Here is a 20,489-nt window from a genome sequence, read left to right on the forward strand (position 1 = left end):
GTGTTGGTATAAAGGGGCAACAGGAGTGAATCTTATGATGTTGAAGGTATTCTGTATCTTGAGTACGTAGGTGATTACACAGACCTACCTACATAATAGATTCAGTTGTATAGAACTGCACACACACACACACACACACACACAGAGTACAAGTAAAATGGGGAAATTTGAACAAAACCAGTGGACTGTATCGATTTCACTATCGTGGTTGTAACATTATACTATATATATATATATTTTTAAAGATTTTATTTATTTATTTGACAGAGAGATAGAGAGCACAAGTAGATTAGGCTAAATACTCCTTTAGATGTTAGATTCTAATTCACCCATTTATATAGTACTTGTTTTTCAATCTAATCTTGAAAAGTCAATTACACTATTTTTGTAGATTTGAGAGCCAGATGATCATATTTTTAATGCTCTCTCAAAAAACAATTTAAGACATTTTGTAATTTGCCATTCACTATCTATTTTAAAGTTTAAATAATGAAGATGATCCATATGAAGTTACTTTTTTAAATGAATGCATCTGCTTTTCTTTTAAGAACAAAAATGGGTGGTTTTACTTTGAACCTTTAAAAACTATTTGCAAATGATGTTCTTCTCTTACCAGTTATTTTGCAGAAGTAGAGGTAGTTTCAATTTGAGGTCATAGAGGAGAAAGCCAACTGATGGAATGCTCACGAAATCATTAGTCAGTGTTTCATATTTTCCTTATCATCTGTTAGTATTCCCTATACTGTTACTTTAAGGAGTCAAAAGGAAATTGTAGGATTAGGTTTCAATAACTACTGGGAGGCCGGAAGCATTGTGTTTAAGCACTTAGGCTGCTTCTGTTTGAAGCCTGCCCTGTCATTTATTCACTCTCTGACCTTTGGCAGAATACTTGAATTCTCTGGAATTTTATTTCCTCATGGGGATAATAAAAGTACATATCTCATAGAGGTTTTGTGTAACCTTATAAAGAGGCTATAAACAATGACTGGCATATAATAAGCACTCCATAATAATAACAAAAATAATAGATAACACTTTAATAGTAATTATGCCAGGCCTTGTTAAAGAACTTTACATATACTATTAGCTATTATTAGTATAACTGATTCCTATTTCAGGATTTAGTTTAGTAAACTATGTTTTAGCTTCACAAGCAGACAGGAGAGATGAAAACGATTTATGCTCCTTAAACTTATTTGCATATTTTCCAAGTCAAGTCACAGAGACTCTTTCCTGTAGGCACAGAAAACAAGACATGGAAGGGTTTAGAAAGATATATACGATATCATCTCCATCGGACAGCAGAATTTAAGGCATGTACTATGCAGTTGGGCATTTTAGCGGAAATTAAGAGTTGGCAGGTATTGCTGCTCAACTGGTACTCATTTTAAGGAATCCTGAATCATGCTGAATCATAGCATTTTAGCTGATCCTCCCTCAGGACATTTAATATTTTCTTTTTTTTTTTTAAGATTTATTTATTTGAGAGAGCAAGAGTGAACACATGCAGGTAGAGGCAGACCCCCTACTGAGCAGGGAGCCTGATTCGGGGCTCGATCCCAGGACCCTGGGATCATGACCTGAGCAGAAGGCAGAAACTTAACCAACTGAGTCACCCAGGCACCCCCACTTAATACTTTCTTATGGCCCATTTCCTCTTGCAAGATCTTTAGGGGCAAGGTCTACATCTGAACTAGTCACTTTCATAACAGTCAACATTGCTGAGCACAAAAAGTGTGGGTAAGACTGAACACCGGAAGGGAGGAGGGGGAGAAAACACATTTATAGGGGAGGGACTCTTTCTTCATATATGATTGGCAGTTTATCTTTTGAGTGGCCTGGCTTTTTTCTTTCTTATTTTCAAACATCTCTAGTGAAATAGGTGTACCCAAGGGCATATCCAGACAACACAAACGAGTGTAGTTAAATTCTATCATAAACCTTGAGACAGAATGCCTCATGATCAATCTGGCTCTGTTAATAATAATAGTCATTACAGAAAGCTGGATGCCAGGTAGAGAAGAGCCATTACCTATTACTACTCCTAGAGCCAAGCAGCAAAAACCACATTATGTTTCCATTCCTTCCACTTAAGTCTTTTGAAACCTACATAATTATGTCCACTACCTGTTTCACACCCACCCTCTTTTTAAACAATTTTTTAACATTAGGAACATTCTGTCCCTGGGTCTATAATAGATATCAAACATTGTGGTTGGAATGATAAATAAAAATCAAGTAAAAAATAGGAATTGATGGTTACTATGACAATTTCACTAGTCTTCCTGGCATGGCTTAGATGCACCCAAGGTGGACTTCTCCATTTAGCCTCGTGCATTATACTGTCTCACTGTTGGGGCTTAGGAAATCACTACTTAAGTGTTTGCAGTTGCCACACTACTACTTAGCTGGAGATATAAAGATTAATCAGTTAGGAAGGGGAAATCTATAAAGCTGTGTAAGCTTCTTGGTAATAAAACTATATAAGCACAAAACAGTTTTATTATTGGTAACTCTGGTGTTATATAACAACACAGAAACTGCTAGGCAATTCAATCTTATTGGAAGTGGGACCCTTTCGTGCTGAATTTTAAAATATTTTTACTTTAATTTTCTTGGTTAAAAAAAACTTTAAAAAATCATTGGCCCTTGAGATAGTTCATTCACTCTTTGATAATTGATAATTGCTACCCTTCATTGAGCACTATGTTGAGCACAACCTGCTAAATGCACTACAATGATTAAGTAAGAGCTAGTGATTTGAATCCAGGTTTAATGCCTGATTCTCTTTTTTTTTTTTTTTTTTTAAAGATTTTATTTATTTATTTGAGAGAGAGAGAGAATGAGAGACAGAGAGCATGAGAGGGAGGAGGGTCAGAGGGAGAAGCAGACTCCCTGCTGAGCAGGGAGCCCGATGCGGGACTCGATCCCGGGACTCCAGGATCATGACCTGAGCCAAAGGCAGTCGCTTAACCAACTGAGCCACCCAGGCGCCCCATAATGCCTGATTCTCAACACCTGTGCTCTTAACCACTGTGCCTTCCCATGAACATGATTTTAGAAGTCATACAGCCTGGGGACTGGGAGGATTCAATGAGATGAGACCAAGGACAAAGGACACCTAAAATCTTCACAGCTACCCACCTAATTAATGCTACAAATAAGGACTGTTTATCACAGTTTTAACATCTTAATAGATCTGTACAATTTCAAGTAAGATGATCATTAAAGGAATGAAAAGTAAATTTCTGGGATATACCAGCCAACAACTTGGGCTGCATACTAACCTTGAGGAGCATATTAAGCTTAGTAGGAGACTATAGTAATTTCAGGGCTTTTAGAGCTCAAGAGACTGAGGGGTGCTTCTATTTTTTTCCTGTTTCTAACAAAAGCGGTTTCAAGATGGTACACACAATTCTTTTTTTTTAATTTATTTTTTTTTACAGATAGAGACAGAGAGGGAGGGAACACAAGCAGGGGGAGTGGGAGAGGGAGAAGCAGGCTTTCTGCTGAGCAGGGAGCCCGATGCGGGGCTCGATTCCAGGACCCTGGGATCATGACCTGAGCCGAAGGCAGACGCTTAACGACTGAGCCACCCAGGCACCCCGGTACACACAATTCTTAAAAATTTTAGTTCAGGGGGCGCCTGGGTGGCTCAGCCGTTGGGCATCTGCCTTCGGCTCGGGTCATGATCCCAGAGTCCTGGGATCGAGCCCCACGTCGGGCTCCCTGCTCAGCGGGAGGCCTGCTTCTCCCTCTGCCTCTGCTTGTGGTTCCCTCTCTCGATATCTGTCAAATAAATAAAAATTAAAAAAAAATTTTTTTTAGTTCATATTCAATAATTGTTTTCATCCTGAAATAGTATCTATGCTACATATCCGTATCTTTGGAGAAGATACCAAATCTCACCTCAAGGCCATTCCTGAACATGCTAGCCCAGGCCAGATGGCTCTCCTGGCATGCCGTGTTACCCCCTTAAGTCGCAGGGAATGTGACTCATCAATGTGCTAAACGGTCACAAGGTGTGTTGTGAGGCAGAGAAGTCTCAGGGCCATTCCTTCGCCATCTTCACACCCTCCGCAGGGCAGGTCCCTTTCCCTCATCGGGTACATTTTGTGAGGGGGAGTGATAGGGGGTTGGTGGTGGTGGTTTATCTGTTAAGAGGTTTAAGCCCCAGGGAGTTCCAGGCTCTGCCTACGCTCACACAAAAACCAAAACAAAACTTAGGGCCTCCGACCCACAGCCACAGCAACTTCTGTCACTTGGCAGCCGCGACTTTTCCCTAAACTGAGATGTGTTTTAGGAAACGTGTCCTAGCTCGGAAAGTCAGTTCGAACCAGAGGTCTCGGAGCAGACGCTTTTTTCTGAGCCCCAAAAGTGACAGGAATTTTCCCTGATCCCACGCTAATCACAGCCACTTCACTGAGACCCGCCCTCTGGCATCCGTCGTCGCCGGCTGCCGCGAGATATCACCAAGGGCGGGACACCCAAATTTCCCCCGGGTGGGGAGGGGCCTGGAATAAGCGGAAAGGGCCGGAGAAGGATTGGGGCCTGGGGTTCCGGGCGGGAAAGGCCGCGCGCGGGGCACGCTGGGAAAGGCCGCGGCGCGCGGAGGTAGAGGCCCGCCCCGCCCCGCGCCGCGCTCAAGCTGGGCGGCCTTCTTCGGGGGCGGCTCTGATTGGACGGCGGAGCTCCGCGTGCTGATTGGCCGCGTGGGCGAGGCGGAGGAGAGCCGTGCGCAGCGGCGTGTGTGGGGCCGTGTGCAGACCCGCGTGTGGCGCAGGCAAGGACCCTGAAAATAAACAGCCGCTATCTTGTGAGCCGCCTTTCCCGGGTCTGCGTCTGAGTCTCCGCCGCTGCGGGCCCGCTCAGACGCCGAAGGTGAGGTCCTAGAGCGGGGCCTGGGGTTGGGGGGAAGCCGCGGTGCGGGCTCTGGCCGAGGCGGACGGAGAGGTTGGGAGCGGTGAGGCGGCGATGGCGGCCGCACTCTGGCCTGCGCTGCTGCTGCGTCAGGCGGGAAACTCGGCTGCCACCGTCTCCTCAAGTCCAGGTTTCCGGCCTGCCGCAGTCAGGCGACCCTGCCCTCCTTCTTTCCGTCTTGGGAAGCTGGGTCGCCGCGCCTCGGGGCCTTTTCCACAGCCAAGGCCGCACCCCAGGCCGTAGCCTTATAGCAAAGGAGGCCCGGGCCCTTGGGACTGAGGCCCTGAGACTTCGAGGGTCGCGGAATGCGAGACGGAGGGTCCATTTGGCGGGAACTCATTGGAAGGAGGCTGTGGTGGGGAAAGGACCCTAGTGCGGTTGGGGGGGATGGGTTTGGGTATTTATGCAGGCCATGTGCTGGGGTAGTGGGCCTGGCGGGCCATGTGCCAAGGGTTCTGATGGGCTTAGAAAAGGGCCACTGAAGACGCGCTTGGGTTTAGAGTGGTGGGATACTCCGCCAGAAGGCCTGAGAATCCCGAAATTCGTACTTACATACTTGATAGCTTCCCGATTCTTGAATTTTTATCGTGGTTCAAATGCTAAGTTACTTCTCTTAACGTTGCAATTCGAAAAGAGGCAGATAGGTCTCGCCTTCCGTGAATCAACGAAATCCAGTCGTTTCATGGATTAATTAAATACAATTTAATTTTAAAATGAGACGTGAAAGTTAATGAGCCAGCCCCCATGTAGATATTCCAAATGTGAAAACCTATTTTAGGACGACGTAGTTGCCCACATTTGGGTTTGGGTGTTGATTTTATTATGGGTAAGGCGTATGCTTGTTGCCACATGTTAACCACATGGCCTCAGCCACAGGGCACTTCCAAAGGAAGTGACTACATCTGGTCTTGGAGGTCTTAGAAAAAGAAAATACTGCTCAGTAGTCATTTGTGACTTGGGATAGTGTGTTTCAGTCATTATCCAGAAAGACCCACAGAGAGGGTAAGAAGCAGAGTCTGGATTATTTTACATCCTCCTCATACCCCAAGTTAAACAAGTTTGTGTGTGTTTTTTTTTAAAGGTTTTCTTCTTTTCCTATTTGACACAATTTTTGAGAGAAACATAACCAGTTAATTCTGCATGGACAAGTTACCTTAAATTAAAATAGCAACTTTGTTACTCTTGCTCAAGTACTATAAATTGCATATATGGTTTTGAGGGGTTTTAAAAGATGTAGGAGATGAAATTCCTACCTCTTAGGCTTTTTTTTTTCCCCCTTCTGCGAAGCATCATTTTCAAATGCTTAAAAATTACTCTGATCATGGTTTAATCAAACCTCTACAAATGCCACGTACATAGGTACATGCTGTGTTTAGCTTGTTCAGCCTGATTCTTGTCTACAAGAGTTCTCTACTGGAATATAAAAAGAATATTAGATTCCCAAGGGCTGAAATAAGGACTTAAAATTTTTTCCAAATCGCAGCTCTTGGCAACAGTTTTTTTTTTTTTTTAAACCTAACAGTATATGTTTGTGTACTTAGCCGCATATGTCACATTAGAAAACTTGGGTAAGTCTTAGCAACCTAAAGGTCCACATTTTCATACTGATGAGAGATGATGTGTTTGAAACAAATATGGAGTCTCTGTAAAATATTTTGAGCCAAATCAATGGAAGACCAAAGGGCATTAATTACACTAGCATTTGAACTGGAACAGGCAGAGTGATCTCTTCTTTAAGGTATTATAAATGGGTTTTGTAGGTGGTTTTATGACTTTTTGGATTATTTTTGCCTTTTATAAAAAAAATCTAGTAACATCTGCATACATGGGAAGTTACCAAATTGGTGCTTAAAAGCAATAGAACCACAATTTGACTAATTGGAATGGTCTGTTGGCTAAGCACTTGACCACAAGAGAGATTTTGCCTTTTTTTTTTCTTGCAGGAGTGAGTTTTAAAAAATTGTTGGCTTCTTTCCTCTTCCTAGCCCTTTTGACAGTAAGTGGAGAGCCAGAAGACTGATGCCAGGGCATCCTGGCCTGCTATGTGGAGAATGCTCTTTCCCTACTGTCTCACGTAATAGAACTCTGATTCTGGCAGTGTCAGTTGCTGCTGCAGTAAGGCTATGCTATTGAGAATTCCAGTAAACTGTGCAGTTTACTGGAATTTACAACCATTTTCATGTTGTAAAAAACTGCTGGAATAATAAAGTGAGAGCTTGTGGCCACCAAAATGCAAGTTGTAAGTAGATAGAATGTCTTAATCAGTAGTATGAGAGTGTAGTATAGTGATCACCTGGAGTGGCTCCATAATTACAAATGAGGCTGTTAACTAGTGAAATCAGTTGCCAGTCTTTGGATCTGTGGTGACACTCCTCTAAGTTCTACCACGAAGAAGGTTAAGAAAATCTTTCTTGGCTTGAAATTCAGGAAAGCTGTGTGATGGTATACTGTGAATAAATTTATATATGGCTGTGGATTTTTAAAAGGTTGATCAGTTCTAGTTTCTGTTTATCTAAAGACAACAAATACTTTTGTCATTATAAAGTAACTTGTTTTATATGGTCTCAGATCCTCAGTCTCCTTATCAGTAAAATGGGAACAAGAATACATAACTTGCAGGGTTGTAAGGATTACAGGTAACATGTTTATTAACCTTTGAGTCATAGTAGATATTTAGTTATTAAAACCTTAAAACCTGTCGGGGGTAATCAGGGCAGGAACCAGGATAAGAACCCAGAATCGCTCCCAGTATTACACTCTGGTCTCCTTTATTCTGGTCAGAATGCAGGTAATGTACAGTGTAACTTGCTTCCTTCCCTGCTGTCTGTAGTTTATTTATTTAACAATAGTCTGAAGTGTTTCAGTACCATGTTGGAACACTAAACTGATTTAAGAGTATAATGATGGGGGGCGCGCCTGGGTTGCTCAGTCGTTAAGCGTCTGCCTTCAGCTCAGGTCATGATCCCAGGGTCCTGGGATCGAGCCCCGCATCCGGCTCCCTGCTTGGCGGGAAGCCTGCTTCTCCCACTCCCCCTGCTTGTGTTCCTCTCTCGTTGTGTCTCTCTTTGTCAAATAAATAAAATTTTTTTTAAAAAAAGTATAATGATGGGGGCGCCTGGGTGGTTCAGTCATTAAGCGTCTGCCTTCGGCTCAGGTCATGATCCCAGGTTTCTGGGATCGAGCCCCACGTCGGGCTCTCTGCTCAGCTAGAAGCCTGCCTCTCCCTCTCCCACTCCCCCTGCTTGTGTTCCCTCTCTCTCTGTCTCTCTGTCAAATAAATAAATAAAATCTTTAAAAAAATATATATATAATGATGAGTGAGTACATTCATGGGGGGGCCAAAAGCGCCCCTGTGGTCTGGATATAGTTAGGTCAGCAATATGGATGAGTCAGGGGTAACCCTAAACTTGAGGGAAATAACTAGAGATACAGTAAATGTGAATACACACATACACAGAGCTATGTTAGGAAAACCATATAAAACAATAAAGATAGCCAGATCCACATCATACTTTGTTGCCCCCCCCCACTTGCCTGTCACTACTTACTTTAAATAGATTTATAGCCAGAGTTAGGGTCTTATTCATTGGAACTCACATTGTTAGTCTTGATGGTGTCCTGTTAAGATTTTAGTAGTTCACTGGCCTTGTTCTTAGTATCAAAAATGTGGAACAATTACATTGATGAAGACAAGTTAGTATAACCAATAATGTTTTGGTTTCAATTCCAGAATTTAAGCCTAGATGAGTATAAAATAGTTGGACCTCTTAATTATAAATGGCCTCTCAGTGAATTTTCAATCTTTTCAAGCGATATCTTGACTGCCTTACTGCTGCCTGGCATGCCCTGTGCTCCTGCATTTCTTTAAGTGTGGTTTGTGTCATGAAAATTTGATAACACAAAAATTGAAATGGAAACATAACTGATTTTGATTTTTGGAAATGTGAAGTTGTTTGGCATTTACCCATTTTTCTTACCTCTTCATTCCATTCAGGAAGTAGACTTTGAGACGGGAAACCTGAGTAAGCAGAATTTGCCCTATTCTAAGCCTGCTCTGTAGGCATTGCAAGAGGTTCTAATCCACCTGTAAGCAGTCTAACTTAATTGAGGGGAGAATAGAAAGACTAAGAGGATATAAACCAAAGTTTTTTGAGTTGAGCACCTGTTAAGGGCAAGACACCTGGTAACATTTCTCATCACAGATGAGTTTTATCATCTTTTCCTGATAAGGGCAGACCTCAAGTGTCTGAGGTAACACAGCAGGTGGTTAAGTGGTTAACCCAGGCTTACCTGTTAGAGTCCCCAAATCTTTATTGTGTGACGATATCAGTGTGGATACAAGCAATGACTTTTAGCAACAAAAGGAAGAAAATATATGCTCTTCTTCTGCCTGGCAACAGTGAAAATACAGCATTTTGTCTTTTATCTTTATTAGTAGATAATGTCTTGTAGCATCCCATAAAATATTAGAGGTCTAGTTGATTGTGAATTCTAGGAGTAATAGGATTTTATTAGATAATCTGAAATTATCATTCTTAAATTTAGAGTGATAGTACATCCTTAATGAGTACATAATTTAGAAATACATTGTTACTTTTTTTTTTTTTTTTTTTTAAGATTTTATGACAGAGCACACAAACTGGGGCAGGAAGGGCAGAGGGAGAGGGAGCAGCAGACTACCCACTGAGCAGGGAGCCCAACTCATGGTTCAATCCCAGGACCCTGGGATCATGACCTGAGCTGAAGGCAGATGCCCAATCCACAGAGCCACCCAGGCGCCCCTACGTTGTTTAAATTAATGGTGCAGTAACTCTTGTGATAGCAAGCATTTAGGTGTTAGAACTTTGTTAGATTGGGTTGGGTCTGTACAAGAAACACAGTTTGTTTCATTCAGCAAATGATTATAATTGTCCCTTAACCCCAAGCAGTTAAAATACTGAGTATAACTGCTACTAAAAGGATAATTACATGGGGGGGTGTTGTGATGATTGAAAGGTGAATTACTTGGTCTATATCCTCAAAGAATATGATAAAAGTCAGTATGGTAGTGTTATCAGACAGATACTAATAAAGTACTGTGGGTTTTACTAGGAAGGAGAGTTCCAGGCTGGAGATATGGTCATATTCTTTTATAAGAGTTGGCATTTGAGTTGGCGGGTGAAGGTTGGAAAAGGTTGTGACAGGTGGAGGGGGGGCGGAGGCAGGATGGTGCAGTAAAATTTCAGCCAGGAGGTCATAGGCAGTGAGAACCACAGAACCATAAATCTCAGCTATCTTACCTTACTGCCTCTCCTTTTCATAGGGAATAGCATATAATTCTCTAAAGACCTTATAACTAAATACATTTGCATATAAGATGAATATTAGGATGGGGACCTGCTTCTAGGATAAGTGGCAGGTCTCTAAAACATAGTGGGAATCGGTTGGTTTAATGTTACGAGACAAATCTATCACAGGGGACTCTGAAAATGTAGAACAGCTAATTGACTGATTGTCTAGACCAAAGCGGGGGAGAAGGCAGATTGCATACACATTACCTAAGCCCACTGGGAAGATCTTTTAAAAAGCATGTGGCCTACTGATGATGGGTCTTTGGGATGTAAATGAAATGTTTCTTTTCCCTTTAAGATTTAGTATTTTTTTTAAACATTAATTTACTCTGGTAAATAAAATTATATGACACTGAAATTTGTCGATGGCAAAGCAAATATCTAAAACTAGTTACCATGTATAAAGTTGCATATTTGTTTTGTAGAATTAATTACTGTCTAAATGGAGAAATACTGCTTTCTCTAAATTTGTGGTTCATATAGAAATGATCACATTTTAACCAAATTTCAGTTAGGAATTAGGGTGAGAAGAAGTAGAGTGTAGTGTTTAATCCTTTAATGTTATTTTAACTAATTGTCATCTTTCCAGAAGTACTTTTCCTGTCATTTCTTTTTCTTTTCATTTTGGATCTGGGTCCCATGAATAGAGATAAGACAAAATGAAGAAAACAGTTAATGAAAATGTACACATAGATTAATCAGTACTTGAGTAGTTTTTTAAACTCCCATTTCTATGGTGAAAGTAAACCTAAAATTTTACCTGCTGACTTTATTCCACTGATAAACATGATGATTCATTATAACACATTCCCTTTGAAATTTATTATGAAGTAAACCATGTTCTTTTAAAGCATCAGTCTGAAGGGGTGATTGTCTGAAACTAGCTTTAGAAATGCATATTGAATATATAGGATTGTGATGTTTTCTAAAAGATGTTACCTTGTTTATACTTATAGATATATGTAATTTTTATATGCTTTTTTTTAAAGATTTTATTTATTTATTTGACAGAGAGCGAGAGCAGGAACACAAGCAGGGGGAGTGGGAGAGGGAGAAGCAGGCTTTCTGCTGAGCAGGGAGCCCGATGTGGGGCTCGATCCCAGGACCCTGGGATCAATGACCCGAGCTGAAGGCAGACGCTTAACGACTGAGCCACCCAGGCGCCCAATATATATAATTTTTTTTTTTTTTTTTTTAAGATTTTATTTATTTGACAGAGACCCACAGCGAGAGAGGGAACACAAGCGGGGGAGTGGGAGAGGGAGAAGCAGGCTTCCTGCGGATCAGAGAGCTCGATGTGGGGCTCGATCCCAGGACCCTGAGATCATGACCTGAGCCGAAGGCAGCCTCTTAACGACTGAGCCACCCAGGCGCCCTATAATTTTTATAAAAGATTTTAAAGCGTGGGCACGAGCAGTGGGGAGGAGCAGAGGGGGAGAGAGAGACCCTCCAGTAGATTCCCTGCTGAACGTGAAACCGGACACAGGGCTCGCTCTCATAACCCTCAGATCATGACCTGAGCCAAAATCACGAGTCAGACGATCAACCGACTGAGCCATCCAGGAGCAGCCCCTCTTGTTTAAATATTAAATGATAAACGACTCAGGACTTGTCAAATTGCCCGTATTACCTTGTAAAGGAAGTGATCATTTCAGTGCAAAGAACTCATTGACAGCAATAGTTAAATGTGCATAAATTGGTCTGGCTATAAACTGGAGAAGATGCAAAATGAAAATGAGGTTAGAGGGGAGGACAAGGTACCATAAGCAGCCCTCTTCTGTGATCTTTTTATTTTTTATCCTAACTTCTCTGGTGGAAACCAGTACTTTACATGACTTAAAAAGGCTAATACCAATAAAAGAAAGCAAATGTAATCTAATATTTTGCAAAAATACATTTTTAATCTTTACTGGCTGTTTTCTTCTGACTAGAAATGTGCATTATGCATCTGAAACCACTAACTTTTTTTTTTTTTTAAAGATTTATTTATTTGAGGGAGAGTGGAGATTATCTTAAGCAGACTCTGCTGAGCTTGGAGCTGGATGCAGGGCTTGATCCCAGGACCCATGAGATCATAACCTGAGCCAAAATCACGAGTTGGATGCCTAACCAACTGAGCCATTCAGGCACCCCTGAAACCCCTAACTCTTAAGTATCCCATGCAGGTCCCCACCTGTCCTTCCCCCACCCCCTTTTTTGGTAATGTGTTTATATGGCAAGTGGCAAGAATTGATAGAAAGATCCCTTTGAAAACTTACCGTGAATCTGATAGCAGAGACTTGGGATAAGTATTGAGTTCTTTTGAATATTTGACAATGGAAACTTTTGAAACTGAACTTTAGCTTAATTTTTAGTTACTGGATTCTCTATGACTTAGCAATGAACCAGTTACTGAAAGGATGGCGGGGAGGGGGGGACTTTGCCATTTCACTGTCACTTGAGTTTTGGTGCTGTGGTTGGTTTAGATGATTCCACTTAACTAGTCAGTCTTAGTTGAAACAATGTTTTGCTAGATCGTGGTGCTTGTGGCTTTGAGAGGGTAGTTAAAAAATTTGGTGTACCATGGCTTGACACTGGAAATAAGGGTAAAAATATTCAGATGTGGAAGTGTGGAAATGTAAAAGTTACTACATTGTTCCGAGATAGTTTGTTTTTTATTTTTTTTAATTTTTATTTTATTTTATTTTATTTTTTTTATGAATCTTTCACGATTTTCTTGAGCCGTGTTTTAACACTGCCTGTTTCCCAGTTTTTTTTTTTGTTTTTTTTTTTTTTAAAGATTTTATTTATTTATTTGACAGAGAGAGAGAGCGAGAGCAGGAACACAAGCGGGGAGTGGGAGAGGGAGAAGCAGGCTTCCTGCCGAGCAAGGAGCCTGATGTGGGACTCGATCCCAGGACCCTGGGATCATGACCTGAGCCGAAGGCAGACGCTTAACGACTGAGCCACCCAGGCGCCCTGAGATAGTTTGTTTTTTAAAAACCACTTTCTTAGGAGTTTCTCCTGCAACATAACATTCTATTCCAGGAATAGTCCCTGTTTATTTTTAGATTGTTACGTAAGTATAAAATTCATTTGCTTTAGTGGGAGTTTTGCCCCCCTCCCCTTTATAAATAATACCCAAAAAGGAATCTGTTGTGAAATTCCAAGTACCCTTGTTTTAAATGTAAAACTACAGGAAAACTTAGAAGAGAATAAAAGAGAGAAAAAATGGTCCCAGTGCTTTAGATGCTTTTTGGTATATCCTTTTGTTGTTTTTCTAATATTTTTAGCATACTGTATCCTCTAGAGAAAATTTATATACTGCATTTCTTCTAACATGTTTGCTCTAAAGAGTCCGCAGACAAGTGCTGCAGTAGAACTAGGCACTGTTAGATGCTAAAGTTACAGAGAGAAATAGTTTTTCTTTACCTACCCCTTACTCTCAAAGTACATACCACAGCTCTGTTGTTTTGAACTATTCCAATTTTATGACCATTAAATAACTTCCATTTGCCCAAAATAAAGTTTACCGGCTTGTAACCATGAAAATATGTCCATTAAATTAGACCTTGAATGAGGTGTTATATTTCTAATAATGGATGTGCATTGATACTAACCCTCTAAATTCCATCACCCCTTTAATAACTGAATTAACATTTGTATTAATCCATATATTCATAATCATAATGGTTTTAACAATCAAATTATATTAAAATACGTGTGTTACAGTTTTTCACTTTTAATATGTTTCTTAATAGGTATTTAATGCCTAACCAGTATATATGCTGGCTTCTTCCCCCAGAATAATTATCCAAAAACACACTCAAAGGACAATATAAGCTAAAAGTAATTTCAGGTAGTTTAACAATGTCATTTTTAATATTTCAAAGATCTGACTGCAGCCATGAGCAGCAATGAGTGTTTCAAGTGTGGACGATCTGGCCATTGGGCCCGGGAATGCCCTACTGGTGGAGGCCGTGGTCGTGGAATGAGAAGCCGTGGCAGAGGTGGTTTTACCTCGGATAGAGGTATTTTTGTCGAATAAAAAAATTTGAAGCACTTCAGTATTTATTAGTATCAAGACTGGTCTAATTAGCCAAATTCTTTTTGTTTTTACCCAAATAGGTTTCCAGTTTGTTTCCTCATCTCTTCCAGACATCTGTTATCGCTGTGGTGAGTCTGGTCATCTTGCCAAGGATTGTGATCTTCAAGAGGATGGTAAGTATTTAACACTTCCTTTTAATACCCTTTTAGAATTTGGAGAGGTGAGCATGTACTACTGCTGCACGTAGCATTAGAAAAGACATTTTTACCTTTGAGGTTTTGTATTGTATGGCTTAAAACATAATAGTGTTTTGTAAAGGTTTTATAGTCTTGGTCTGCTTCTTTTCCTTATTGTTGAAGCCTGCTATAACTGCGGTAGAGGTGGCCACATTGCCAAGGACTGCAAGGAGCCCAAGAGAGAGCGAGAGCAATGCTGCTACAACTGTGGCAAACCAGGCCATCTGGCTCGTGACTGTGACCATGCGGATGAGCAGAAGTGCTATTCTTGTGGAGAATTTGGACACATTCAAAAAGACTGCACCAAAGTGAAGTGCTATAGGTAAGTTGTTATGGTGTTGCTGGAGGAAGGCTTATGGCAGAGAGTATTTTAGAGGAGAGTTAGGTATAAATGGAAGGGCCTTGTGGACCAGCACATTAGTGAAGGTTGGCTGTGACCAGTTGATACTGATTTTCAGCATATATAACCAGCGGCCTGTCTATATTAGTCACTATTCTGCCATCATGGCTTGTAGCTATGGCAGTTGGACAACTTACACAACTTGGAATTTTTAATGTTTTAAAAATAAGAATGTTATGCTGTAATTTGGAGTTTTCAGAGGCATTGTAGAAAATGATAATTCCAATACGCAAATCTTCTGTCCTGCAACCGGAAATCTTTGTCTGTGGATGAGACATACAATAAAACATACATACTTAAGGTACAAAACTTTAAAGTTTTGTTAAGTACATACCAGTGAAATCTTAGGGATTAATTTGTATAAAGGTACATCTTGGGGCACCCACCCAGTGTGGGACTCAAAATCATGTCCCCACGCTGGGTGTAGAGATAAATAAATAAAACTTAAGAAAAAGGTACATCTTGGGCGCCTGGGTGGCTCAGTCGTTAAGCGTCTGCCTTCGGCTCAGGTCATGATCCCAGGGTCCTGGGATCGAGTCCCACATCGGGCTCCCTGCTCGGCGGGAAGCCTGCTTCTCCCTCTCCCACTCCCCCTGCTTGTGTTCCTGCTCTCGCTATCTCTCTCTCTGTCAAATAAATAAATAAAATCTTTAAAAAAAAAAAAAAAAAAAAAGAAAAAGGTACATCTTGGTCAATGTCCTTTTTAGCATTGGGGGTAGGGAGAGAATCCCAAGCAGGCTCCATGCCCAGCACAGAGTGGGCCATGGGGCTCCATCTCATTACTGTGAGATCATGACCTGGGCGGAAATATAAGAGCCGCTTAACCAATTGAGCCACCCAGCTGCCCCTGTTTTTGGTGTTTCGGAGTTTTTGGTGGATTTCTTAGGGTGAAAATTTTAATTTTATGGTTTAGGCTTCATAATTGAGTACTTTGTTATCTAATTTCTCCTTCCTGTTTAGGGGTTAATGAGACTCTTGAGGGAGAAAATGCATTGCTTCATTTGCCAATTGCTTTTTGTTCCAGTTACTATTGCTTCAGTACAGTTTTGCGTTTTCTGAGCACATTGTGAAAACTTTTTTTTTTTTTTTTTAAGGTGTGGTGAAACTGGTCACGTAGCCATCAACTGCAGCAAGACAAGTGAAGTCAACTGTTACCGCTGTGGCGAGTCAGGGCACCTTGCACGGGAATGCACGATTGAAGCCACAGCTTAATTATTTTCCTTTGTCGCCCCTCCTTTTTCTGATTGATGGTTGTATTATTTTCTCTGAATCCTCTTCACTGGCCAAAGGTTGGCAGATAGAGGCTACTCCCAGGCCAGTGAGCTTTACTTGCCGTGTAAAAGGAGGAAAGGGGTGGAAAAAAATCGACTTTCTGCATTTAACTACAAAAAAAAAAAGTTTATGTTTAGTTTGGTAGAGGTGTTATGTATAATGCTTTGTTAAAGAACCCCCTTTCCGCGCCACTGGTGAATAGGGATTGAGGAATGGGAAGAGTTGAGTCAGACCAGTAAGCCCGTTCTGGGTTTCTTGGATATGTTCCCATGTAGGAGATAAAACCAATTCTGGAAGTATTTATGAGCTTCCATAAATAACTTTAATTTTAGCATAACGATGGCCTTGGATTGTCTGACCTCAGTAGCTATTAAATAACATCAAGTAACATCTGTATCAGGCCCTACATAGAACATACAGTTGAGTGGGAGTAAACAAAATAAAAAGACAAACGTGTGTTAATGGCTGTGCGAGAAAAAAACGGGATAAAGGCCTAAACAGGAACAACTTCATCACAGCGTTGATGCTGGATATACATAAGGTGATGGCAAAGGTTTAGAACACATTTTTTTCAAAGACTAAATCTAAAACCCAGAGTAAACATCTATGCTCAGAGTTAGCATAATTTGGAGTTATTCAGGAATTGCAGAGAAATGCATTTTCACAGAAATCAAGATGTTATTTTTGTATACTATATCACTTAGACAACTGTGTTTCATTTGCTGTAATCAGTTTTTAAAAGTCAGATGGAAAAAGCAACTGAAGTCCTAGAAAATAGAAATGTAATTTTAAACTATCCAATAAAGCTGGAGGAGGAAGGGGAGTTTGACTAAAGTTCTTTCTGTTTGTTTCAAATTTTCATTAATGTATATAGTGCAAAATGCCATATTAAAGAGGGGAATGTGGAGGACTAAAAGCTGACAGTTTGGACTTTTCTTTGTGTACTAACTCAGTCATGTCTTCAGTAATGAAAATTAGCTATTACAAGGAAGCATAAGCTTTAGATCCTTTGGTGTCCTGTTTTGCAGGGATATAAAAAATTATTTTTGTAACCCATTATAATGCTGCCCTTTAGCTTTATGTTCATTCTTGATAGTTTTGATGCCATTATTATATTTTAGCATTTAATATTTTTCCTGGGCTTCACAAGGCTCTGAAATGGCTGATTCCTTGTTTTTCTAGGATTTGTTCTAGAGTTGAGATGGACCTTAGAAATCATTTGGTTTAATGAACGAATTTACTTTAAACATGAGTTAGTGGAAGCTTAACGTGCTTGAAAAATGACAGCTACCTAGAGTCTAGAACCTACTCAAGTATCCGTCCCACCCTATGTCCTCTTTTTGTCCCCGTCCGTGTCCCGTCCCCCCCCCCCTCCCCCCCCCGGCTAAACTAACTATACTTAGTGGCTTATGCTTTCCCAGCTTAGTTTATTTTTTTCCCTTCACAATGCCATGTGATTCTTCACATTGGATCTATATTGTGAGTTTTTCATTCTCAGGTAGTCTGGTCAATTTGTGATCTATACCATTGCAGGATTAAGATGTTGGTGTCTGGCCAATTCCTACTTTGTCTAATTAATAGTCAAAAGGAGGCAGAAAAAAAGTGTGGAGCCCTGACATGTAGGTTCTTTAACTCATGAACACAAGCAAACAAGTTTCTTTTTCCTTTGATATTTGTATTGAGCAAATGATACATATCAGATGTTAACTAAGCATGTTAAATATCTTTTTTTTTTTAAGATCTTATTTATTTATTTGACAGAGACACAGCGAGAGAGGGAACACAAACAGGGAGTGGGAGAGGGAGAAGCAGGCTTCCCGTGGAGCAGGGAGCCCGATGGGGCTCGATCCCAGGACCCTGGGATCATGACCTGAGCCCAAGGCAAATGCTTAACGACTGAGCCACCCAGGCGCCCTGCATGTTAAATGTCATGATAATTTTTGTTTCTATTGCAAGTAAAAGCATAAGGGAAGACCTGTTTTCAAAGGCATCACTGTTAAATGTAGATTCCGGTTTGGGGGTGGTACACATGGGGTTATTTTCCCCCAAGGTTTCCAGCCTCAAGTTGGAAAACCTAGCAAGTGAGATATTTAGAACTGCTTTGCTTCGTACAACTGTTCTTTGTGCTGCATTTGTAGTACCTAGCAGCCTTTTGTTTCAAGCCCTTTGATACACATAACTGAGGGCCTATTCACAGGCTACATAAGTGTTCTTTCATAAGGTTGCATTTAGTTGCATTGACCTTGATGACTGAGCAAATACAATGTGAAAATATGTGTATTCTAGGGAATCCAAGCTAATTGCTGAGAGCCAATGAGCAGTTCCTGTAGCAATTAAGGATTTGTTGTAAGACTTTTTTAAGATTATTTTATTTATTGGAGGGGGACAGAGGGAGAGAATCCTTAAGCAGACCCCACTGAACGTGGAGCCTGACACTGGGCTCAATCCCAGGACCCTGAGATGAGATCATGGCCCGAGCTGAAACCAAGAGTTGGACACCCAACCAACTGAGCAACCCAGGAGCCCCGTAAGACTTGGTTTTAAGCAACTTTTTTTTTTTTTTTTAAGATTTTATTTATTTATTTGACAGAGAAAGACTCAGTGAGAGGGAATGCAAGCAGGGGGAGTGGGAGAGGGAGAAGCAGGCCTCCCGTTGAGCAGGCAGCCTGATGGGGGGCTCGATCCCAGGACCCCAGGATCATGACCCGAGCTGAAGGCAGACGCCCAACGACTGAGCCATCCAGGCGCCCCTTAAGCAACTTATTTATTAGCGAGCGAGAGAAACAGCATGAGAGGGGAGAGGGTCAGAGGGAGAAGCAGGCTCCCCGCTGAGCCAGGAGCCCGATGTGGGACTCAATCCAGGGACTCCAGGATCATGACCTGAGCTGAAGGCAGTTGCTTAACCAACTGAGCCACCCAGGCGCCCCCTTGAGCAACTTTTTAAAAACTGTTTTCAGATAGTAAGTAGCATTGCTTTGATAGGTGAATGGTTCTGTCAAATGTGAGGTTTGTTTGGGGTTTAGCCGCTTCACTTTTGGGTAAGAAACCAATCCCCCCTTTCTGTAAGGTTTGCTGAGATTTCTATCCCTGCAGGATCGAGGAGATGATGGAAAGATAAGTGGAGGTCCTACAATGAATTTTGCATCGTCTTAACATTTTCATCTTTGCATCCCTGTTTAGTTTTGCTGCCTTTTTGCATACTTCTAGAATAGCTGTTTCGCCTCAGCCTCTTGAAGCTGCTTCAACATGACGTAAACAGAGTGGATCAAATGGAGCTCTTGCCTCCAAACTTATTTTGAAGAATTTAATAAAGAGTAGTCAAAAGAAGAATCTATACATTGAGGGGTGCCTGGCTAGCTCAGTAGAGCATGCAACTGTTGATCTTGGGGTCCTGAGTTCAAGCCCCACATTGGGCTTTGGAGCTTAGATTTAAAAAAGAAATAGGTCATGTTCTCAGGGTCGGGAGATCAAGCCCTGTGTCCTGCTCTACACTGGGCGTGGAGCCTGCTTAAGATTCTCTCCCTCTCCCTCTGCCCTGCCCCCCCCACCCCCCTGCTCATGCATGCGCTCTCAAAAAAAATGTTCCATCTAACTTAGGTATGCATAGCAAAGCTACGTTGGTTTTTTTTTTTTTTAATAAAGATTTTATTTGAGAGAGCACATGAGAGAACATGAGCTAGGGGAATGTTAATTAACATTTTAAAATATTACTTAATAGGGGTACTGTTGATCTTGGGGTCCTGAGTTCAAGCCCTGCATTGGGCTCCCTGCTCAGCAGGGAGTCTGCCTCTTCCCCTAGCAATGCTACTGAGCCTGGCTGGCTCAGTCATTAAGCGTCTGCCTTGGGCTCAAGTCATGATCCCAGGGTCCTGGAATCGAGCCCCACATTGGGCTCCCTGTTCCACGGGAAGCCTGCTTCTCCCTCTCCCACTCCCCCTGCTTGTGTTCCCTCTCTCGCTGTCTCTCTCTCTGTCAAAAAATTTTTAAAAAATTTTTTTAATGTTAATTTCAGTATCTTTGAAACTTTATTTTGAAGATTTATTTTAGAGAGAGAGTGGGGGGGGGGGCAGAGTGAGAGAGAATCTCAAGCAGACTCCCAGCTGAGCGCAAAGCCCCAGATCATGACCTGAGCTGAAATCAAGAGTCGGATGCTTAATTAACTGACGGAGCCACCCAGGTGCGCCTGCTTTGACACTTTAAAGTCAACTGAAAAGATTCCTTCCTTTCCCTACAGCAGATAAGAATTCTATTCCCTACACAACCAATGTGCTGTACTGCAATGAAAAGTTACAGTGGGGGCGCCT

At 41.4% G+C, this 20,489-nt stretch overlaps 1 protein-coding gene across 7 annotated transcripts in view; it reads left to right on the forward strand.

Moving 5' to 3' along the window:
* LOC118532761 (CCHC-type zinc finger nucleic acid binding protein) overlaps positions 1-17,019 on the forward strand; it is a 67,991-nt gene extending 50,972 nt beyond the window's left edge. For 2 of the 7 annotated variants that reach the window (XM_078074553.1, XM_078074557.1), the window contains exons 3-6: positions 14,123-14,260; positions 14,358-14,448; positions 14,632-14,835; positions 16,008-17,019. In XM_078074553.1, the coding sequence (XP_077930679.1) occupies positions 14,137-14,260; positions 14,358-14,448; positions 14,632-14,835; positions 16,008-16,125 (537 nt within the window). In that variant the 5' untranslated portion in view covers positions 14,123-14,136 and the 3' untranslated portion in view covers positions 16,126-17,019. Of the gene's footprint in view, positions 1-4,709; positions 4,882-14,122; positions 14,261-14,357; positions 14,451-14,631; positions 14,836-16,007 lie in introns of those variants that run through there. The other 5 variants (XM_078074551.1, XM_078074561.1, XM_078074560.1 and 2 more) reach the window with 5 other exon arrangements.
* Positions 17,020-20,489: the final 3,470 nt, after the last annotated feature.

Source organism: Halichoerus grypus, chromosome 1, assembly GCF_964656455.1.
Source record: "Halichoerus grypus chromosome 1, mHalGry1.hap1.1, whole genome shotgun sequence".
NCBI lineage: Eukaryota > Metazoa > Chordata > Mammalia > Carnivora > Phocidae > Halichoerus > Halichoerus grypus.